General features: G+C 44.3%; 1 protein-coding gene across 7 annotated transcripts in view; it reads left to right on the top strand.

The window, feature by feature from the left end:
* Positions 1-21,137, top strand: part of LOC105491290 (ATP-dependent RNA helicase DDX19B) — a 42,913-nt gene that overhangs the window by 7,776 nt on the left and 14,000 nt on the right. For 3 of the 7 annotated variants that reach the window (XM_071084926.1, XM_071084924.1, XM_071084927.1), the window contains 4 exons: positions 13,100-13,148; positions 15,386-15,439; positions 16,773-16,908; positions 18,300-18,392. In XM_071084926.1, the coding sequence (XP_070941027.1) occupies positions 13,100-13,148; positions 15,386-15,439; positions 16,773-16,908; positions 18,300-18,392 (332 nt within the window). Of the gene's footprint in view, positions 1-4,584; positions 4,626-13,099; positions 13,149-15,385; positions 15,440-16,772; positions 16,909-18,299; positions 18,393-20,848; positions 20,958-21,137 lie in introns of those variants that run through there. The other 4 variants (XM_071084925.1, XM_071084929.1, XM_011757531.3 and 1 more) reach the window with 3 other exon arrangements.

The following is a 21,137-nucleotide window of genomic DNA, read 5'->3' as shown; positions in this document are numbered from 1 at the left end:
ACTGCAGCCTCTGCTTCTTGAGTTTAAGCGATTCTCCTGCCTCAGCCTCCTGAGTAGCTGGGATTACAGGCATGTGCCACCATGCCTGGCTACTTTTTGTATTTTTAGTAGAGGTGGGGTTTCACCATGTTGGCCAGGCTGGTCTTGAACTCCTGACCTCAAGTGATCCACACACCTCAGCCTCCCAAAGTCCTAGGGTTACAGGCGTGAGCCACTGCACCTGGCCAGCCCTTTAAGTTTTTAAAGTCAGGTTTATGGAGGTATAATTTACATAGAGTAAAATTAAACTTTGTTAGTGTACAGTTCTATGAATTTTGACAAAAGCATACAGTTCTGTAACTACCACCACAGTCAACATATAAACCATCTCTACAGAGAACTACAACTGCTTGTAGTTCACTCCCTCTCCTCACCCTTCTCTGGCAACTGCTGATATGTTTTCTGTCATTATAGTTTTGCCTTTTCCAGATGTTATAAAATGGAATCATGTAATATGTAACCTTTTGAAAAGTCTAGCTTTTTCCACTTAGTATTATTCATTTGGAATTCAACCAAGTTGCATGTATCAGTAGTTCGTTCCTTTTTATTGCTAAGTAGAATTCCATTGTGGATATACACAGTTTGCTTATTCTTCTATTGATGGACACTTGTGTAATTTTCAGTCTGAGACAATATGAAGAAAGCTACTCTATACATTAAGGTACAGATTTTTGTATGGATATATGTTTGCATTTCTCTTGGGTAAAGTCAATACTGAAGAGTAGGATTTACTGTGTTATGTGGTATGTGTTTAACTTTATAAGTTATATGCCAAACTGTTTTCCAAAGTGTATCATTCTGCTTTCCCAACAGCAATGGATGAGAGCTTCAACTGCCCCACATCCTTCCCTGCACAGTATTGTCGGTTTCCTTCATTCTGATAGGTACATGGTGGTGGTGTCTCATTGTGATTTTAACTTATATATCTCCCTAATGACCAATGATGTTGAAAATCTTTTCATGTGCTTATTTGCCATCTATGTAACTTCTTTGAAGTGGGTTTTCAAACCTTTTGCCCATTTTTAAAGTAGGATTGTTTTTGTTTTTAGTTGGGAAGGTTTATATATTCTGGATAGAAGTTCTGTTTTTTTGTTTGTCTGTTTGTTTGTTTTAGACAGGGTCTCACTCTGTCACCCAGCTAGAGTGCAGTGGCGCTATCTTGGCTCACTGAAACCTTCACCTCCTGGGCTCAAGGGATCCTCCCACTCGGCCTCCAGAGTAGCTGGGACCACAGGCATGCGCCACCACATCTGGCTGATGTTTGTATTTTTTGTAGAGACAGGGTTTTACCATGTTGCCCAGGCTGGTCTTGGAACTCCTGGGTTCAAGCAATCCACCCACCTGGGCCTCCCAGAGTGCTGGGATGGATAACAGGCGTGGTAAGTCCTTTATCGGATATGTTTTGCATATATTCTCCCAAACTACAACTTGTCTTTTTTCAACAGTACTTTTCAAATAATAGACATTTTCAACTTTGATTAACCTAATTTATCAATTTTTAAGTGATTAGTTCTTTTTATGTTCCAAGATATACACCTTATCCAAGGCCAGAAGGATTTTCTCCTGTGTTCTCTAGAAGTCTTACAGTTTTAAATTTTACATTTATGTCTGTGATCCATTTTACATTTTGAGTTAAATTTTTTCTAATAGGTATGGATTGAGGTTCATCTTTTTTTTTTTTTTTTTTTGAGGGGGAGTCTTGCTCTGTCTCCAGGCTGGAGTGCAGTGGCGCGATCTCGGCTCACTGCAACCTCTGCCTCCCAGGTTCAAGCAATTCTCCTGCCTCAGCCTCCTGAGAAGCTGGGATTACAGGTGTCCGCCACCACGCCCAGCTAATTTTTGTATTTTTAGTAGAGACAGGGTTTCACCATATTGGCCAGGCTGGTCTCAAACTCCTGATCTCGTGATCTGCCCGCCTCAGCCTCCCAAAGTGCTAGGATTACAGGCGTGAGCTGCTGTGCCGGCTGAGGTTCATGTGTTCATCTTTTTCACATAGAGATGTCTTTTTTTTTTTGAGACGAAGTCTCACTCTTGTACCCAGGCTGGAGTGCAGTGGCACGATCTTGACTCACTGCAACCTCCGCCTCCTGGGTTCATGCGATTCTCCTGCCTCAGTCCCCCAAGTAGCTGGGATTACAGGTGCCTGCCACCAAGCCCGGCTACTTTGGTATTTTTAGTAGAGACAGGGTTTCACCATGTTGGCCAGGCTGGTCTGGAACCCCTGACCTCACCCGCCTTGGCCTCTCAAAGTGCTGGGATTACAGGCGTAAGCCACCGCGCCTGGCCAGAGATGTCTTAATTGTTCCAGCACCATTTGTTGAAAAGTCCTTTGGTTTTATTTTTTCTTCTGTTTTTCATCTTTGTCTCTTTTTTTTTCCTTTTTTTCTATATTTCGTGGGAGATTTTCTTAAGTACTGTCTAGTGTATTTCATTTTCACTTCTACTTTCGTATTTTTAATTTAAGGAACTTTTTTCTTCTTCCTTTACTGTTCCTTTTTTACAGACAATACCCTGTACTGCTTTCATGGTCATAATATCTGCATCATTTGGAGGATATTTTTCTTCATCTCTCTGCTCAGTCTCTGTTTCATGTGAGGCGTGTTTTATCTATACATTTCAGTATCTACTTTTTCATGATGACTATTTCTCAGATGTCTGTAATCCTTGCTTGGCCACTCATATTTAAGAGTGAGTGACTAAAAAGTTGAGTGGAAGCTGTAAACACATGAGTGGGGCTTGTCTATTCTGACCTTAACTATATATATTTAGTGGTCTGTGTCAGTGTCCTAAGAACTTTCCTCCCGGTCTGGCCAGATTTTGCAGAGAGGGATCCTCTAATTTCCTGCCTAGATGGTAGAGGTCTGACTCAGTGTTCTGGAATCTAGGTGGAGGAAAGGGTGAGGGAGGTCTCAGCACTCAGAATACCTGCTTCCACTTAATGCTCCTATTTTCATTATGGCATCCCCTCCCTTAAGTGTGGCCCTTATCCATTTGAGCATTTCTCATGCCTAACCTGGCAGGCATTGTTAATTGAGTAAATGAACTGTGTAGTTTGTTATTCTGTTACATGGCTCTGTTGCAAAGAAACTTTTGAGCATTCACTCTCAATATGTACATATTTAGAAATTGCATACTTTATTGTTTTACTATATTATGTACATTATAAAGCAAATACAAAATTAATAAAGGCTGAGATAAAAATGAAATAATGCTTTCCTGTGCTTCTGTGTGCTGGCTTCATATTTTTATTAGCCAATATCTCAAGGCACAATATACACTTAGAAAAAAACCACATCATTAGTCAATGTAGAGATAAATATGTATTTCAAGTAGTTCTGAGAGGTTTTTACTTTTTTTAAAATTTTTATTATTATTTTTAATTTTTATTTATTTATTTTTTGAGACAGAGTCTCACTCTGTCGCCCAGGCTGTAGTGCAGTGGCGCGATCTCGGCTCACTGTAAGCTCTGCCTCCCAAGTTCACACCATTCTCCTGCCTCAGCCTCCTGAGTAGCTGGGACTACAGGCACCCACCACCATGCCTGGCTAATTTTTTTGTATTTTTTTTGTAGAGACGGGGTTTCACTGTGTTAGCTAGGATGGTCTCAATCTCCTGATCTCGTGATCCACCTGCCTTGGCCTCTCAAAGTGCTGGGATTATAGGCGTGAGCTACTGTGCCTGGCCTGTTTTTTTTTTTTTATTTTTTAGTTCTGAGAGTTTTGACTATTTTAACTAACTTCTTGTTAGGTCAGTTTTTTTGTTGTTGTTGTCATTTTTTTTTTTTTTAAATAGTGTCTCACTTTGTCACCCAGGCTGGAGTGCAGTGGTGTGTACATGGCTCACTGCACCCTTGACCTCCCAGGCTCATGCAGTCCTCCCACCTCAGCCCTGCAAGTAGCTGGGACTACAGGTGTGCACCGCCACACGTGGCAAATTTTTGTATTTTTTGTAGACATATGGTTTCACCATGTTGCTCAGGGTAGTCTCAAGTTCCTAAGCTCAAGCGGTCACCTGCCTTGGCCTCCCAAAGTGCTGGCATTATAGGCATGAGCCACCGCACCCAGCCATTCAGGTCAGGTTAAATTGTCATTGTTTTAACCTATTAATGTGCCTAAGAGGGTTTGTTAGGAGTAGGTAGCTTTGACATTTTCTATTTGGCTTGAGTTTGTGTCATAGAATTATCTTTCAGATAGAACAGAAACTCATAATAATGAACCCAGTGATAATAAAAACTCAGGTGTAAAAAGATTAACTCTTGCTATTTTTAGCAGGCCCAAACTAGCCATTTTATTAACCTTACAACAACAAATTCCTGCATTTTATGAAACAGAATCTTGAGACCCTATTATTACAACATTACGGTGAGATTAAAGTGTACAGTTCACTGATGGTTGGTGTATTCAGAAGTGTGTAGCTTATATCAGTCAGTTTTAGAACATTTTTATCACCCCAAAAGGTAACTCTGTACACATTAGCAGTCACTCCCTGTTTCCCCACAAACTCCCCAGCTCTAGGCAACCACTAATCTACTTTCTGTCTCTTTAGATTTGCCTCTTTTAAACATTTCATATAGATGGAAACATACGGTATGTGATCCTTTGTGACTGGCTTCTTTTACTTAGTATAATGAACTAAGATTCATTAGTTGTAGCATGTATCGGTACTGTATTCCTTATTGTGGCCAAATAATATTCCATTGTGTGGATATACCACATTTTATTTATCCATTCGTCAGTTTCTGGACATTTGGATTATTTCTACTTTTTAGCTACTATGAATAATACTGCTTTTGATTGATTAATGTACAAGTTTTTGTGTGGACACATAGTTTCAATACTCGGGTATGTATCTAGAAGTGGAACTGCTGGATTATATAGGAATTCTCTGTTTAACTTTTGAGGAAGTGCCAAGATGTTTTCCAAAGCAGCTGCATCATTAATCTTTAAGATTAGTATTGTCTATGAATGGCACTTTTTTTTTTTGAGACAAGAGTCACACACTGTCGCCCAGGCTGGAGTGCCATGGCAGCATCTCAGCTCACTGCAACCTCTGCCTCCCGGGTTCAAGCGATTCTCATGCCTCAGCTTCCTAAGTAGGTGGGACTATAAGCATGTGCCACCGTGCCCAGCTAATTTTTTGTATTTCAGTAGAGATAGGGTTTCATCATCTTGCCCACACTGGTCTCGAACTCCTGAGCTCAAGCAATCCACCCATGTCAGCCTCCCAAAGTACTAGGATTACAAGGGTGAGCCACCACATCTGGCCGTGTGTGTGTGTGTGTGTGTGTGTGTGTGTGTGTGTGTGCATTTTTTTTTTTTTTTTTTTTTTGAGATGGAGTCTTGCTCTGTCGCCCAGGCTGGAGTGCAGTGGTGCGATCTCGACTCACTGCAAGCTCTGCCTCCCGGGTTCACGCCATTCTCCTGCCTCAGCCTCCTGAGTAGCTTGGCCTGCCACCACACCCGGCTAATTTTTTGTATTTTTTAGTAGAGACAGGGTTTCACCGTGTTAGCCAGGATGGTCTCGATCTCCTGACCTCATGATCTGCCCACCTTGGCCTCCCAAACTGCTGGGATTACAGGCGTGAGCCACCGCACCCTGGCATGTGTGTATTTTTTTAAAATAGAGATGGGGTCTCACTCTGTCACCCAGGCTGGAATGCAGTGGCAAGATCATAGCACATTGTAACCTGGAACTCCTGGGCTCAAGCAATCCTCCCGCCTCAGCCTCCCTGGTAGCTGCCCAGCTAATATTTTTATTTATTTTATTTTAAAATTCATTTAAATGTATTATTTATTTTATTTATTTATTTTTATGTATTTATTTTTTTGAGACGGAGTCTCACTGTGTCACCAAGGCTGGAGTGCAGTGGCACCATGTTGGCTCACTGCAACCTCCGTCTCCTGGGTTCAAGTAATTCTCCTGCCTCAGCCTCCCGAGTAGCTGGGATTACAGGCACCCACCACCATGCCCGGCTAGTTTTTATATTTTTAGTAGAGATGGGGTTTCACCATGTTGGCCAGTCTGGTCTCAAACTCCTGACCTTCAGGTGATCCACCCGCCTTGGCCTCCCAAAGTGCTGGGAATTACAGGTGTGAGCCACTGCACCTGCCCTATTTATTTATTTTTTTTAAGACAGTCTCACTCTTTTGGCCAGGCTGGAGTGCAATGGCGGGATCTCGGCTCACTGCAACCTCTGCCTCCTGGGTTCAAGTGATTCTCCTGCCTCAGCCTCCTGAGTAGCTGGGATTATAGGCATGCACCACCATATCTGGCTAATTTTTTTTTTGTATTTTTTTAGTAGAGACGGGGTTTTACCATGTTGGTCAGGCTGGTCTCGAACTCCTGACCTCAGGTGATCAGCCTGCCTCGGCCTTCCAAAGCACTGGGATTTCAGGAATGAGCCACCATGCCCAGCCTATTTATTTATTTATTTTTTAGGAGATGGGGTCTTGCTATGTTGCCCAGGCTTGTCTCAAACTTCTTGAGTTCAAGGGATCCTCCCTCCTCGGCCTCCAAAAGTGCTGGGATTGAAGTCACAAGCCACCATGCTCTGCCAATATTTTTTTTTTTTTTTTTTTTTGAGACGGAGTCTTGCTCTGTCGCCCAAGCTGGAGTGCAGTGGCGCGATCCTGGCTCACTGCAAGCTCCGCCTCCTGGGTTCACACCATTCTCCTACCCCAGCCTCCCGAGTAGCTGGGACTACAGGCGCCCGCCACTGCGCCCGGCTCATTTTTTGTATTTTTAGTAGAGACGGGGTTTCACCGTGGTCTCAATCTCCTGACCTTGTGATCCGCCCGCCTCAGCCTCCCAAAGTGCTGGGATTACAGGCGTGAGCCACCGCGCCCGGCCCAATATTTTTATTTTTAAGCTTTGTAGAGGTGGAGTCTCACTATGTTGCCCAGGCTTGTCTCAGACTCCTGGCCTCAAGGGATCCTCCCACTTCAGCCTCCCAAAGTGCTGGGCATTATAGGCATGAGCCACTGCACCTGGCTCTCTTTTTCAATTTAGAGGGCAAAGGGATTGAAAAACTGATGAGAGGCTGGGCGCGGTGGCTCACGTCTGTGGCTCACGCCCAGCCTGGGCAACAGAGCAAGACTCCATCTCAAAACCTCACAATTTTGCCAGAGACAGTTCCTATTCAGGATAGTTCATTACCATTAAATCTTCCTTCTTATGTTTCAAGAATCCTTTCTCAAGTAGCTTTGGAATAAAATGAAGTATAACTGAATTATTCTCAATTATTTTGACATCTTAACTATTAAAGCACTGAAAATTCTGGGTATTATAAAAGTAGAGCTTTGGGCAATTTGGAAATGGTGGGAGTTTTTAAAAGTTTGTCTTGCCTTTTCATTAGTTTTCTAGATTTCAAAATGGTTTCCAATCAAGTTGCAAGAAAAATCGGTTTTTCCTTTTGATTCAAATAAACAGAGCACAGGTATCTGAACTCTAACTGCTTTCAACATAAGTTTTAGCATTCAGTTCACTGACACTAAGGTGGGTAATGCAAACTTTAATGCTGCTTTTGTATTGTAGGCTTTGAGATCCTTACAGCCAAGTAAAGGCTGTGTCTTCTAGATTCTACAGGAACCTCTTCAGAATTCTGATACATTGTAATCAAAACAACATCTATTGGCCCTGCACAGTGGCTCACGCCTGTAATCCCAGCACTTTGGGAGTAATCCCAGCACTTTGGGAGGCCGAGGTGGGCGGATCATGAGGTCAGGAGATGGAGACCATCCTGGCTAACACAGTGAAACCCCGTCTCTACTAAAAATACAAAAAAAAAAAAAAATTAGCTGGGCGTTGTGGCCAGCGCCTGTAGTCCCAGCTACTTGGGAGGCTGAGGCAAGAGAATGGCATGAACACAGGAAGTGGAGCTTGCACTGAGCCGAGATCGCACCACTGCAGGCCAGCCTGGGTGACAGGGAGACTCCGTCTCAAAAAAAAAGAAAAAAAATCTATTATTTTTATTTACAATGTTGCTACCACCTTTTCCTACACATTTCATTTTACCCTGTTAACTTTGAGTTGAACAATGTATCAACAAAAGAATGTTAGCCCAGCCTGGTGGCAGGCACCCGTAGTCCCATCTGCTTGGGAGGGTGAGACAGGAGGATCCTTGATCCTGGTAAGCTGAGGTTGCATGAGCTATGATTATACCAATGCACTCCAGCCTGGGCGACAGACTGAGACTCGTTCTCAGATAAATGAATAAATAAAAATATAAAAACAAAAGAATGATCCTTATTGTTGTGTGTCCTTTTATCATTGAATATTAAAAAAACTTTTTGGGCCGGGTGTGGTAGCTCATACCTATAATCTTTGGGAGGCCGAGGCGGGCAGATCACCTGAGATCAGGAGTTCGAGACCAGCCTGACCAACATGGTGAAACCCCATCTCTACTAAAAAATACAAAAGTGGCCGGGTGTGGTGGCTAACGCCTGTAATCCTACCACTTTGGGAGGCCGAGGAGGGTGAATCATTTGAGGTCAGGGGTTCAAGACCAGCCTGGCCAACATGGTGAAACCACATCTCTACTAAAAAGTCAAAAAAAGTTAGCGGGGCATGGTGGTGGGCACCTGTAAACCCTGTAAGCCTGGGTGACTGAGCGAGACTCCGTCTCAAAAGAATAAAGTAAAATAAATTAGCCAGGTGTGATGGCACATGCCTGTAATCCCAGCTACTTGGGAGGCAGAATTGCTTAAACTTGGGAGGCGGAGGTTGCAGTGAGCTGAGATCACGCCATTGCACTCCAGCCTGGGCAACAAGAGCAAAACTCCGTCTCATAACAAACAAACAAACAAAAAACTTTATGGCAATGGCTATTTCTAGTTCATTTATACCTCATTAACTCATTTAAACTTCAGGTCTGTCATTTATTTTAGGTAGTTATTATCACCATAGGAATAAGTACTGTTAACTTTACTCCTGTAAACTTGCTATTTATTTATTTTGAGACGGAGTCTCACTCTGTCGCCCAGGCTGGAGGGCAGTGGTGCGATCTCGGCTCACTGCAAGCTCTGCCTCCCGAGTTCATGCCATTCTCCTGCCTCAGCCTTCCCAGTAGCTGGGACTACAGGCGCCCACCACCACACCTGGCTAATTTTTTATATTTTTAGTAGAGATGGGGTTTCACCGTGTTAGCCAGGATGGTCTCGATCTCCTGACCTCGTGATCTGCCCACCTCCGCCTCCCAAATTGCTGGGATTACAGGCATGGGCCACCGCGCCTGACCGAACTTGCTATTTTAAAAAAAAAAAAATTATTGAGTGCAGTGGCATCTTCATGGCTCACTTCAGCCTTGACTTCCTGGGCTCCAGCAATTCTCCCACCTCAGCCGCCTGAGTAGCTGGGACCACAGACAAGTGCCATCATGCCCGGCTAATTTTTCTATTTTTGTAGAGATGAGGTTTCGCCATGTTGCCCAGGCTGGTCTCAAACTCCTGAGCTCAAGCAATCCATCCGCCTCAGCTCCCAGAGTGCTGAGATTACAGACATGAACCACAGCACCCCGCCTCTCTTTCTCATTTTAACAGCCCTGGGTACTAGACCAGGTTAATTGGCAGGATGTAGGGAGTGCTTTTTATTTATTTATTTAGAGATGGAGTTTCGCTCTTGTTGCCCAGGCTGGAGTGCAATGGCACAATCTCAGCTCACTGCAACCTCCTTCTCCCAGGTTCAAGCGATTCTCCTGCCTTAGCCTCCTGAGAAGCTGGGATTACAGGTGTATGCCACCACGCCTGGCTAATTTTTGTATTTTTAGTAGATACGGTGTTCACCGTATCAGCCAGGCTGGTCGTGAACTTCTGGCCTCAAGTGATCTACCCGCCTCAGCCTCCCAAAGTGGTAGAATTACAGGCATCAGCCACTGTGCCCAGCTGTTTTTGTTTTGTTTTAAGTTCTGGGGTACATGTGCAGGATGTGCAGTTTTGTTACATAGGTAAACATGTGCCATGGTGGTTTGCTGCACCTATCACCCAGTCACCTAGGTATTAAGCCACACATGCATTAGCTCTTTTTCCTAACGCTCTCCCCCACTGCCCTCCCCAGTTAGTGTGTTCTTTATCCTTCAGAATTAGTGAAGGATTTTTACTGCTTTATAATGATTTCTTTTTTGTTGTTTTTCAGTTGGCTTTCTCCTGTTGAATGGTTTCCTTTTTGTTAATTTCCTTTTTTCTAATCTCTTTAATGTGTTCCCTTTCTGCTGCTTCTTTCCCAATACCAAAGCAGAAAGACACCAGAAACTTCCTGTCCATTTCCATGAATAGAAATGGGGCTCCTCCATTCTCAACAAACCACCCATTAAAACATTTTTTTGTTCTCTCCTCCCTACCCTCCTTCCCCTTTCTCCTGTTCTTGGACTTAGAGGGACAACAGAAATGCGGCCTAATGCAGTGGTTCATGCTTATAATCTCAGCACTTTGGGGGGCTGAGGCAGGAGGATCGCTTGAGCCCAGGAGCTCAAGACCAGCCTGAGCAACACAGTAAGATCCCAACTCACAATAAAAGATTATCTGGGCAGGCCGGGGGCAGTGGCTCATGCCTGTAATCCCTGCACTTTGGGAGGCCAAGGTGGGCAGATCGTGAGGTTAAGAGATCGAGACCGGTCGGGCGCAGTGGCTCAAGCCTGTAATCCCAGCACTTTGGGAGGCCGAGACGGGCGGATCATGAGGAGATCGAGACCATCCTGGCTAATACGGTGAAACCCCGTCTCTACTAAAAAATACAAAAAACTAGCCGGGTGAAGTGGCGGGTGCCTGTAGTCCTAGCTACTCGGGAGGCTGAGGCAGGAGAATGGCGTGAACCCGAGAGGAGGAGCTTGCAGTGAGCTGAGATCCGGCCACTGCACTCCAGCCTGGGTGACAGAGCAAGACTCCGTCTCAAAAAAAAAAAAAAAAAAAAAAAAGAGATCGAGACCATCCTGGCCAATATGGTGAAACCCCGTCTCTACTAAAAATACAAAAATTAGCTGGGGATGGTGGTGTGCGCCTGTAGTCCCAACTACTTGAGAGGCTGAAGCAGAAGAATTGCTTGAAACCAGGAGGCGGAGGTTGCAGTGAGCCGAGATAGCACCACTGCACTCCAGCCTGGCAACAGAGCGAGACTCCGTCTCAAAAAAAAAAAAAAAAAAAAAATTAGCTGGGCATGGTGGTGAGCACCTGTCGTCTCAGCTACTTGGGAGGCTGAGGCAGGAAGATTGCCTGAGCCTTAGGAGGTTGAGGCTTCAGTGAGCTATGATCATGCCACTGTACCACTCCAGCCTGGGCAACAGAGTAAGACCCTGTCTGCAGAAAAAAAAGAAAGAACCATTAGGTTGTGATTTTCATTTTGTTTTTACTAGATGATGTCTTAGGCCCTGCTTGATATTTTATGATTAGGGTTGGCTTTAGCTTGAAAGGTTACTTACTCACGCCAGACTTTTCATCTATCTAATCCCTGTGCTGGGGTCCAAGACTTACGGATGCTTTCTGACCTTTAAAAAAGTCTTTTTTTGGCCGGGTGCAGTGGCTCATGCCTGTAATCCCAGCACTTTGGGAGGCCGAGGCAGGCAGATCATGAGGTCAGGAGATCAAGACCATCTTGGCTAACACGGTGAAACCCTGTCTCTACTAAAAATACAAAACAATGAGCTGGGGGTGGTAGCGGGCGCCTGTAGTCCCAGCTACTCAGGAGGCTAAGGCAGGAGAATGGCGTGAGCTTGGGAGGCAGAGTTTGCAGTGAGCTGAGATCGCGCCACTGCACTCCAGCCTGGGCGACAAAGCGAGACTCCGTCTCAAAAAAAAAGAAAGTCTTTTTTGTTTTGATTTTTTTTTTTTTTACGAAAAATTTACGACTAGAGCACTTACTTTACTCTGTGCTACATCCAAAGACCAAAAATAGAAATATCGGCTACTCTGGGCACATTTCCTGTGGGGTAGCCCTGCTACTCAAGGAGCAGTAGAAAACGAAATAGGCCCTGTCAGGAAGGTATTTGCATTCTAATAGAGGAGATAAAACCTGCTAGGATATCCCTAATATACAGTATTTGATCAAAGTCGTAGTAATTCATTCTTTGAAATGTCCCTTTGCTCTGTCTCTTTCTTTCTATTTCCACTTCAGCCTAGTGGGTATTTTAATTACACAGTATGCCACAATGCGCCTGGCTGTTCCCAACTACAGTATCAGACACCAGCAAAAGGTGACTTGAATGTGAGGCTGCACATAGGCATACTGTGGTCTTACAACTCTAACATCATCCTGCAGCATGACTAATTCCTACCCACAGATGCTTTTCTTTTCTTATTTATTTATTCATTTATTTATTTATTTATTTTTGAGACGGAGTCTTGCTCTGTCACCCAGGCTGGAGTGCAGTGGCGTGATCTCGGCTCACTGCGAGCTCTGCCTCCCGGGTTCACGCCATTCTTCTGCCTCAGTCTCCCGAGTAGCTGGGACTACAGGAGCCCGCCACCACCCCAGCTAAGTTTTGTATTTTTAGTAGAGACAGGGTTTCATCATGTCGGCCAGGATGATCTGGATCTCTTGAACTCGTGACCTGCCTGCCTCAGCCTCCCAAAGTGCTGGGATTACAGGTGCGAGCCACCACACCCGGCTTTACAGATGCTTTTCATGGCAGTCCTCCCTTCCCAGTGTTCTCCGAAGTATGACTGCATTTTTTCAACATCTCTTTAAATTTGCTCGTTTGAAATATGATTTGAAATGGAGCAATTCCCACACACACAAAAGAAATATGAGAGAATGACAAGTCTAATGATATTCTACAAAGAGAAAGAGTTTATAATCAGGGCATTAAGCAAACTCACAAATTACAATTCTCTCACAGAATTGTAAGTAGAAGGTACCGATGTGGAGCATTTTTTTCCACTGATGTATTTATGGGAAATTTTGTTTATTCTCATCAGACATTTAGTAAACGGAACAACTCAATGAATTGGTCCTAATGAATATACCTTGAGAATGGCTGTTTTATCCCCAGCTTCGTTAGGGAGGCTCTGTTGATTCCAAATCTTTTTAAGTGGTTTTCCTGACACTTTCCCCCTCCCCCATATTCTCCATTTAGTTGAGCAACTTGCATCTTAAGGAAGAGAAAATCAAACCAGATGCCAATGGTAAGTAACTAATAGCTAGTTTGAAAACAAATGTGATTTCCTTCAGTATTTTTGTTTTGGTGTAACAACTGTCTGGAAAAAAAAAAAATTGTATTTGTACCAGGCAGGGCGTTGGACGATACTGGTATCATCTGATTTTTAAATCAACAAACTGGTTTGTATGACCGAAGTGTTTTTATTTATTTATTTTTATTTGTTTACTTTCTAAGAGACAGGTTCTTGCTCTGTTGCCCAGGCTGGAGTGCAGTGGTTCAATCATGCTTCACTGGAGCCTCAACCTCCAGACTCAAGTGATCCTCCGCCTCAGCCTCCTGAGTAACTGGGACTACAGGCACAATGCACTACGCCCAACTAATTTTTTATGTTTATTTTTTATAGAGATGAGGTCTCCGGCCGGGCACGGTGGCTCAAGCCTGTAATCCTAGCACTTTGGGAGGCCGAGATGGGCGGATCACAAGGTCAGGAGATCGAGACCATCCTGGCTAACACGGTGAAACCCCGTCTCTACTAAAAAAAAAAAAAAAATACTAAAAACTAGCCAGGTGAGGTGGTGGGTGCCTGTAGTCCCAGCTACTCGGGAGACTGAGGCAGGAGAATGGCATAAACCCGGCAGGTAGAGCTTGCAGTGAGCTGAGATCCGGCCACTGCACTCCAGCCTGGGCGACAGAGCGAGACTCCGTCTCAAAAAAAAAAAAAAAAGAGATATGAGGTCTCCGTGGGTTGCCCAGGTTGGTTTCTAACTCCTGGGCTCAAGCAGTCCTCCTGTCTCAGCCTCCCAAAGTGCTGGGATTACAAGAGTGAGATACCGCACCTGGCTTCAAAGTGTTTTTAATACAAGAATGAGGATTGCACACTGATAGCAAGGGTGTGGGAGTGAAAAACGAATTAGGCTACTTAAGTGGGACTAATTACTAACCATGGGACTATACTGACAAAGACTAATTTTTTAATGTTCTCAATTTTGGATGAGATAGACAAAGTGGGAGGAATCTGACAGTTTACCTATCCTAATTATTCTGAAATCATATTTATCCAAATTTAAGATTTCCATTATTGTTGATGTACTTAATATTACTGGAAGGTAATGTAACATTTGCCTTTCTCAAAATTCACTTACAATCTTTTTTGTATGATTTTATATAACCACAGTATCATTTGACTATAAATTTATATTAATCAATAATTTATAGGCCGGGTGTGGTGGCTCACACCTATAATCCCAGCACTTTGGGAAGCTGAGGTGGGCAGATAACCTGAGGTCAGGAATTCGAAACCAGCCTGACCAACATGGTGAAACCCCATCTCTACTAAAACTACAAAAATTTACCAGGTGTGGTGGTGCACACTTATAATCCCAGCTACTCAGGATGCTGAGACAATGGAATCTCTAGAACCTGGGAGGCAGAGGTTGCAGTGAGCTGAGATCACACCACTGCACTTCAGCCTGGGCAAGAGTGAGACTCCGTCTCAAAAAAAGAGAAAAAAAAATTATTTGCATGAATTTTGTTGGTCTTACTGCTCATTTGTTATATACATGAATTTTAATGGCATTATTGTGTTCACATATTAATAAAATCCGATTTGCATAGATATTCCTCTGTTGAGCATCAAGGTGGTTTCTGATCACTAATTGCTCTAATCTTTCTATAATATTTCAGAAGTATTGATTCAATGAGGGAAATAATAGTTTTTGAGGTACGGGGAGGAGACCTAGAATAGGAAAGAATATGAGCAACAGAGGTCGGGCGCGGTGGCTCACGCCTGTAATCCCAGCACTTTGGGAGGCCGAGGCAGGTGGATCACGAGATCAGGAGATCAAGACCATCCTGGCTAACACGGTGAAATCCCGTCTCTACTAAAAATACAAAAAAAATTAGCCGGGCATGGTGGCGGGTGCCTGTAATCCCAGCTACTCGGGAGGCTGAGGCCAGAGAATGGTGTGAACCCGGGAGGTGGAGCTTGCAGTGAGCTGAGATTGCGCCACTGTACTCCAGCCTGGGCAAAACAAATAAATAAATAAATAAAATCTCTCTCTCTATATATATATATGAGCAACAGTGTTTTACACCTTTGTTTATTTAGGGACAATAAAATGTTTTTATCAGCGGCTTGGTTTCCTCATTTTTTTTTGCTCTCTAGGCCTTTACAAAAACTTCTAGAGCTATAGAATTTGAATTGTCCCAGCTATTGGGTATGGGATGTGATTTTGAGTGATGGCCACTTTGTGTCTGATAAAGGTGCTGTTGTCAAGACCAATACCAATGCAGAGAAGACAGATGAAGAAGAGAAAGGTAACACAGCCGTGGAGCTTTATATAATAACAAGCTTCTACATTCTAAGAAAGTGGATTGTTATGAGGCTTCATTTTTATACCCAGTTTGGCTCGACTTTAATGGGTGATACAGTGCTAGCATAAAAGTTCAATATAGGGGCCGGGTGCAGTGGTTCACGCCTGTAATCCCAGCACTTTGGGAGGCTGAGGCGGGTGGATCATGAGCTCCGGAGATCAAGACCAACCTGGCTAACACGGTGAAACCCCATCTCCACTAAAAACACAAAAACAAAATATCCAGGCATAGTGGCAGGCACCTGTAGTCCCAGCTACTTGGGAGGCTGAGGCAGGAGAATGGCGTGAACCCAGCAGGCAGAGCTTGCAGTGAGCCAAGATTGAACCACTGCACTCCAGACTGGGAGACAGAGCGAGACTCTGTCTCCAAAAAAAAAAAAAAAAAAAAAAAAAGTGCAATATAAATAGTCAATAGGTGAAGGAGTTCTAATGGTTTACATTTAGAGAAAGTTTACACTGAACAACTGAACACTTGAACAGGCCATTATAAAAAATTTTAAGTTTATTGGACAATCTCTATTGTCAAATAAAATTAAGCTTAATGTTATTTTGACACATTTGACATGCATGACAAGATGAGACCAACTTGTCCAATATTAAGGTACAGCCGGGCGCGGTGGCTCAAGCCTGTAATCCCAGCACTTTGGGAGGCCGAGACGGGTGGATCATGAGGTCAGGAGATCGAGACCATCCTGGCTAACCCAGTGAAACCCCATCTCTACTAAAAAATACAAAAAATTAGCCGGGCGCGGTGGCGGGCGCCTGTAGTCCCAGCTACGCGGGAAGCTGAGGCAGGAGAATGGCGTGAACCCGGGAGGCGGAGCTTGCAGTGAGCTGAGATCCGGCCACTGCACTCCAGCCTGGGCGACAGAGCGAGATTCCGTCTCAAAAAAAAAAAAAAAAAAAAAAAAATTAAGGTACAGACTTTGTTAATTCCTGTTTTTTTTTCCCATTGTTGTGATTGTTAATTACTTTAGGTTTATACATAGTGCAAATGGGGGAGTAAATATGTGTGTCTGGATAAGAGGAATAGGTAACTGCAGGAAAAGAGGGCTGTTAGATAGAGTCTGGAGAAGAGTATGAGGCCTAAATGGGTGATGTATCATAACTTTTTCTTTAATAAAACTATTTTAATTTATAAGTCAAAACTATGAGGTACCTTGAAGTTGAATGTTCAGTACATTATTATTCAAAATACAAATGGCAGTTGAATTAGAGTAAATGCTTGGTAGGTTTCAAGGACTTTTAAAAATTCTTTGCTTTCTTTTTCCTGACAGAGGACAGAGCTGCCCAGTCCTTACTCAACAAGCTGATCAGAAGTAACCTTGTCGATAACACAAACCAAGTAGAAGTCCTGCAGCGGGATCCAAACTCCCCTCTGTACTCAGTGAAGTCTTTTGAAGAGCTTCGGCTGTGAGTATTTATTCACTTTCTGACTCTCCCCTTTGCACTGAAATAGAGATCCTAGGTCTGTAATAGATATCTTTTTATCACAACAGAACAGTTTTAGCTAACCAAGGTTTTTTTTTTTGTTTTTTTTTTAGACGGTGTCTCACTCTTTCGCCCAGGTTGGAGTGTAGTGGCGCGATCTCGGCTCACTGCAAATTCTGCCTCCCGGGTTCAAGTGATTCTCCTGCCTCAGCCTCCTGAGTAGCTGGGATTACAGGTGTGCACCACCACACCCGGCTACTTTTTGTATTTTTAGTGGAGACAGGTTTCACTGTGTTGGCCAGGCTGATCTTGATCTCCTGACTTCGTGATCCACTTGCCACAGCGTCCCAAAGTACTGGGATTACAGGCATGAGCCAAGGCGCCCAGCCACTAACCAAGTTGTATAAAAGAATTTAGCTGCATGCGCTGGTGCACACCTGTAATCCCAGCACTTTTGGAGGCCAAGGTGAGAGGATCACTTGAGGCCAGGAGTTGCAGACCAGCCTGGGCAACAGAGCAAGACCAGACTCCATATAAAAAATATAAACAAATACTTTAGATGTTTTGGGATATTTAGTAAAATTTCCAGATAATGGGTGAAAGCTTTAGCTGTACTAACATGTATTCAGTTCAGCACAGCTCAATTATTGTTGATTACAAACTATGTGTAGGCCAGGCATAGTGGCTGACACCTGTAATCCCAGCACTTTGAGAGGCTGAGGCAGGCAGATCACTTGAGGTCAGGAGTTGCATGGCCAACATGGTGAAACCCTGTCTCTACTGAAAATAAAAAAATTAGGTCAGGTGCAGTGGCTCACGCCTGTAATCTCAGGACTTTGGGAGGCCGAGGCAGGTGGATCACAAGATCCGGAGACCAAGACCATCTTGGCCAACACGGTGAAACCCCGTCTCTACAAAAATACAAAAAAAATTAGTCGGGTGTGGTGGCGGGCACCTGTAGTCCCAGCCACTCAGGAGGCTGAGGCAGGAGAATGGCGTGAACCCGGCAGGTGGAGCTTGCAGTGAACCGAGATCGCACTACTGCACTCTAGCCTGGGCGACAGAGCGAGACTCTGTCTCAAAAAAAAAAAAAAAGAAAAAAAAAAAAAACATTAGTAGGGCATGGTGCCATGCACCTGTAATCCCAGCTATTCGGGAGGCTGAGGCATGAGAACTGCTTGAACCCGGAAGGTGGATGTTGCAGTGAGCCGAGACTGCACCATTGCACTACAGCCTGGGCAACAGATTGAGACTCTGTCTCACAAACAAACAAAAAACTATGTGTAAACAGTAAAGGAGAAAAATCCTCCAGATATTTTGCTGCTTTCCTCAACCAAAGAGACAATGACTTTCATCTTTAACTGTTTTTCTAGGAAACCACAGCTTCTCCAAGGAGTCTATGCCATGGGTTTCAATCGTCCATCCAAGATACAAGAGAATGCGTTACCATTGATGCTTGCTGAGCCGTATGTGTCCTATTACAACTCCGTTTCATTTTAGATTTTCCATTTTTGAAAACTTTTATTATTTTCACAGGCCAGCAATGTGGCTTGTGCCTATAATCCCAGCAACTTGACAGGCAAGGCAGGAGGATCGTTTGAGGCCAGGAGCTCAAGACCAGCCTGGGCAATGTAGCAAGACCCTGTCTCAACAAACAACAACAACAACAAAAAAGTTATAAACTTGGCCAGGCGTGGTGGCATGCAGTTATAGTCCCAGCTACTCGGGAGGATGAGGCAGGAGGATCACTTGAACCCAGGAGTTTCAGGCTGCAGTGAACCGTGATCACACCATTGTACTCCATTCTGGGCAACAAAGCAACCCTGTCTCAAAAGAGAAAAAGAGGACGCTGAGGCACAAGATTTGTTTGAACCCGGGAGGCAGAGGTTGCAGTGAGCCGAGATCATATCACTGCACTCCAGCCTGGAAAACACAGCGAGAGTTTGTCTCAAAAAAAAAACCAAACAAACAAAAAGGGTGGGTGGGGGGTGGGTGCAGTGGCTCACGCCTGTAATCCCAACACTTTGGGAGGCCAAGGCAGGAGGATCTCTTGAGGTCAAGAGTTCAAGACCAGCCTGACCAACATGAAACCTGACTCTACTAAAAAAATACAAAAATTAGCCAGGTGTTGTGGTGTGCTCCTGTAGTCCCAGCTACTCAGGAAGCTAAGCCACGAGAATGGCTTGAACCCAGGAGGCGGAGGTTGCAGTGAGCCAAGATCACACCACTGTACTCCAGCCTGGGCAACAGAGTGAGACTCCATCTCAAAAAAACCAAAAACAAAAAACAAAAAAATGATTTGTAATATCCCTCTCCCTACATTATTAACATTTTGGAGTGGAGACTTCTAGACTTTTCTCTATGTAAATATATACGTATAACTTTTTTGTTTTTGTTTTTTTGAGATGGAGTCTCACTCTGTCGCCCAGGCTGGAGTGCGGTGGCAAGATTTCAGCTCACTGCAAGCTCTGCCTCCTGGGTTCACTCCATTCTCCTGTCTCAGCCTCCCGAGTAGCTGGGACTACAGGTGCCCGCCAACTAATTTTTTGTATTTTTTTTAGTAGAGATGGGGTTTCACTTGTGTTAGCCAGGATAGTCTCTATCTCCTGACCTCAAGAGATCCGCCCGCCTCGGCCTCCCAAAGTGCTGGGATTACAGGTGTGAGCCACCGTGTCCAGCCATATATATAACTTTATGGCCGGGGGTGATGGCTCACACCTGTAATCCCAGCACTTTGGGAGGCCGAGGCGGGCAGATCACCTGAGGTCAGGAGTTGGAGACCAGGCTGGCCAACATCAGTGAAACTGTGTCTCCAAAAAAAAAAAAAAAAGTTGACATATGGCCGGGAGCAGTGGCTTATGTCTGTAATCCCAGCACTTTGGGAGGCCGAGGCCGGTGGGTCACGAGCTCCAGAGATCGAGACCATCCTGGCTAACACGGTGAAACCCCGTCTCTACTACAAATACAAAAAATTATCCGGGCGTGGTGGCAGGCGCCTGTAGTCCCAGCTACTCAGGAGGCTGAGGCAGGAGAATGGCGTGAAGCTGGGAGGCAGAGCTTGCAGTGAGCCAAGATTGCGCCACTGCACTCTAACCTGGGCGACAGAGCGAGACTCCATCTCAAGTAAAAAAAAAAAAAAAAAAGGCCGGGCGCGGTGGCTCAAGCCTGTAATCCCAGCACTTTGGGAGGCCGAGATGGGCGGATCACAAGGTCAGGAGATCGAGACCATCCTGGCTAACATGGTGAAACCCTGTCTCTACTAAAAATACAAAAAACTAGCCGGGCGAGGTGGCGGGCGCCTGTAGTCCCAGCTACTCGGGAGGCTGAGGCAGGAGAATGGCGTAAACCCGGGAAGCGGAGCTTGCAGTGAGCTGAGATCCAGCCACTGCACTCCAGCCTGGGCGACAGAGCGAGACTCCGTCTCAAAAAAAAAAAAAAAAAAAGGTTGACATATAAATAATGTTTTATATGCTGTGTTTTTAAATTATATGATAATCTTCCTATGTTGGTAAATATACATTTATATCGTATATGCACCATGATTTCATTGTATTGATATATAAAAGTCATTGTGTCAAATATAATAGAAGCCAAACAGCTCTAGGAGACCTGAATAATACAGTAACTAAGGTGGTTTCCTGGTGCAGGGCATTTCCCACTTTCACAGGCATACAAATCTCATAGACATTTATTAAAATGCAGGGTCTGAATTTAGTAGGTCTAAGTGGGGACTGAGGGTCAACATTTCTAATAAGCTTGCAGGTGATGCTAATGCTGATGTTTCAGATCACATTCTGAGTAACAAGATTGTAGAGCATGATGGAAATTAAATACAGATTGATCCTATATTTTATATGATTATATACAATTCTGCATATAATCCTAAATTCTGAATCTTTTTTTTTTTTTTGTCTAAAAATAGATATTTTAGGCCAAGTGTGGTGGTTCATGCCTGTAATCCCAATACTTTGAGAGGCCGAGGTAGGCGGATCGCTTGAGCCCAGGAATTCGAGAGCAGCCTGGGCAACATGGTGAGACCCTGTCTCTACTAAAAATACAAAAACTTAGCCAAATATGGTGGCATGTGCCTGTAGTCCCAGCTACCCGGGAGGCTGAAGTAGGAGGTAACCTGAGCCCAGGAGATTGAGGCTACAGTGAGCAAAGACTGCACCACTGCACTCCAGCCTGAGCAACAGAGTGAGACCCTGTCT

Source organism: Macaca nemestrina, chromosome 18 (genome assembly GCF_043159975.1).
Source record: "Macaca nemestrina isolate mMacNem1 chromosome 18, mMacNem.hap1, whole genome shotgun sequence".
Taxonomy (NCBI): domain Eukaryota; kingdom Metazoa; phylum Chordata; class Mammalia; order Primates; family Cercopithecidae; genus Macaca; species Macaca nemestrina.
This window is presented reverse-complemented; position numbering and strand designations above follow the sequence as displayed.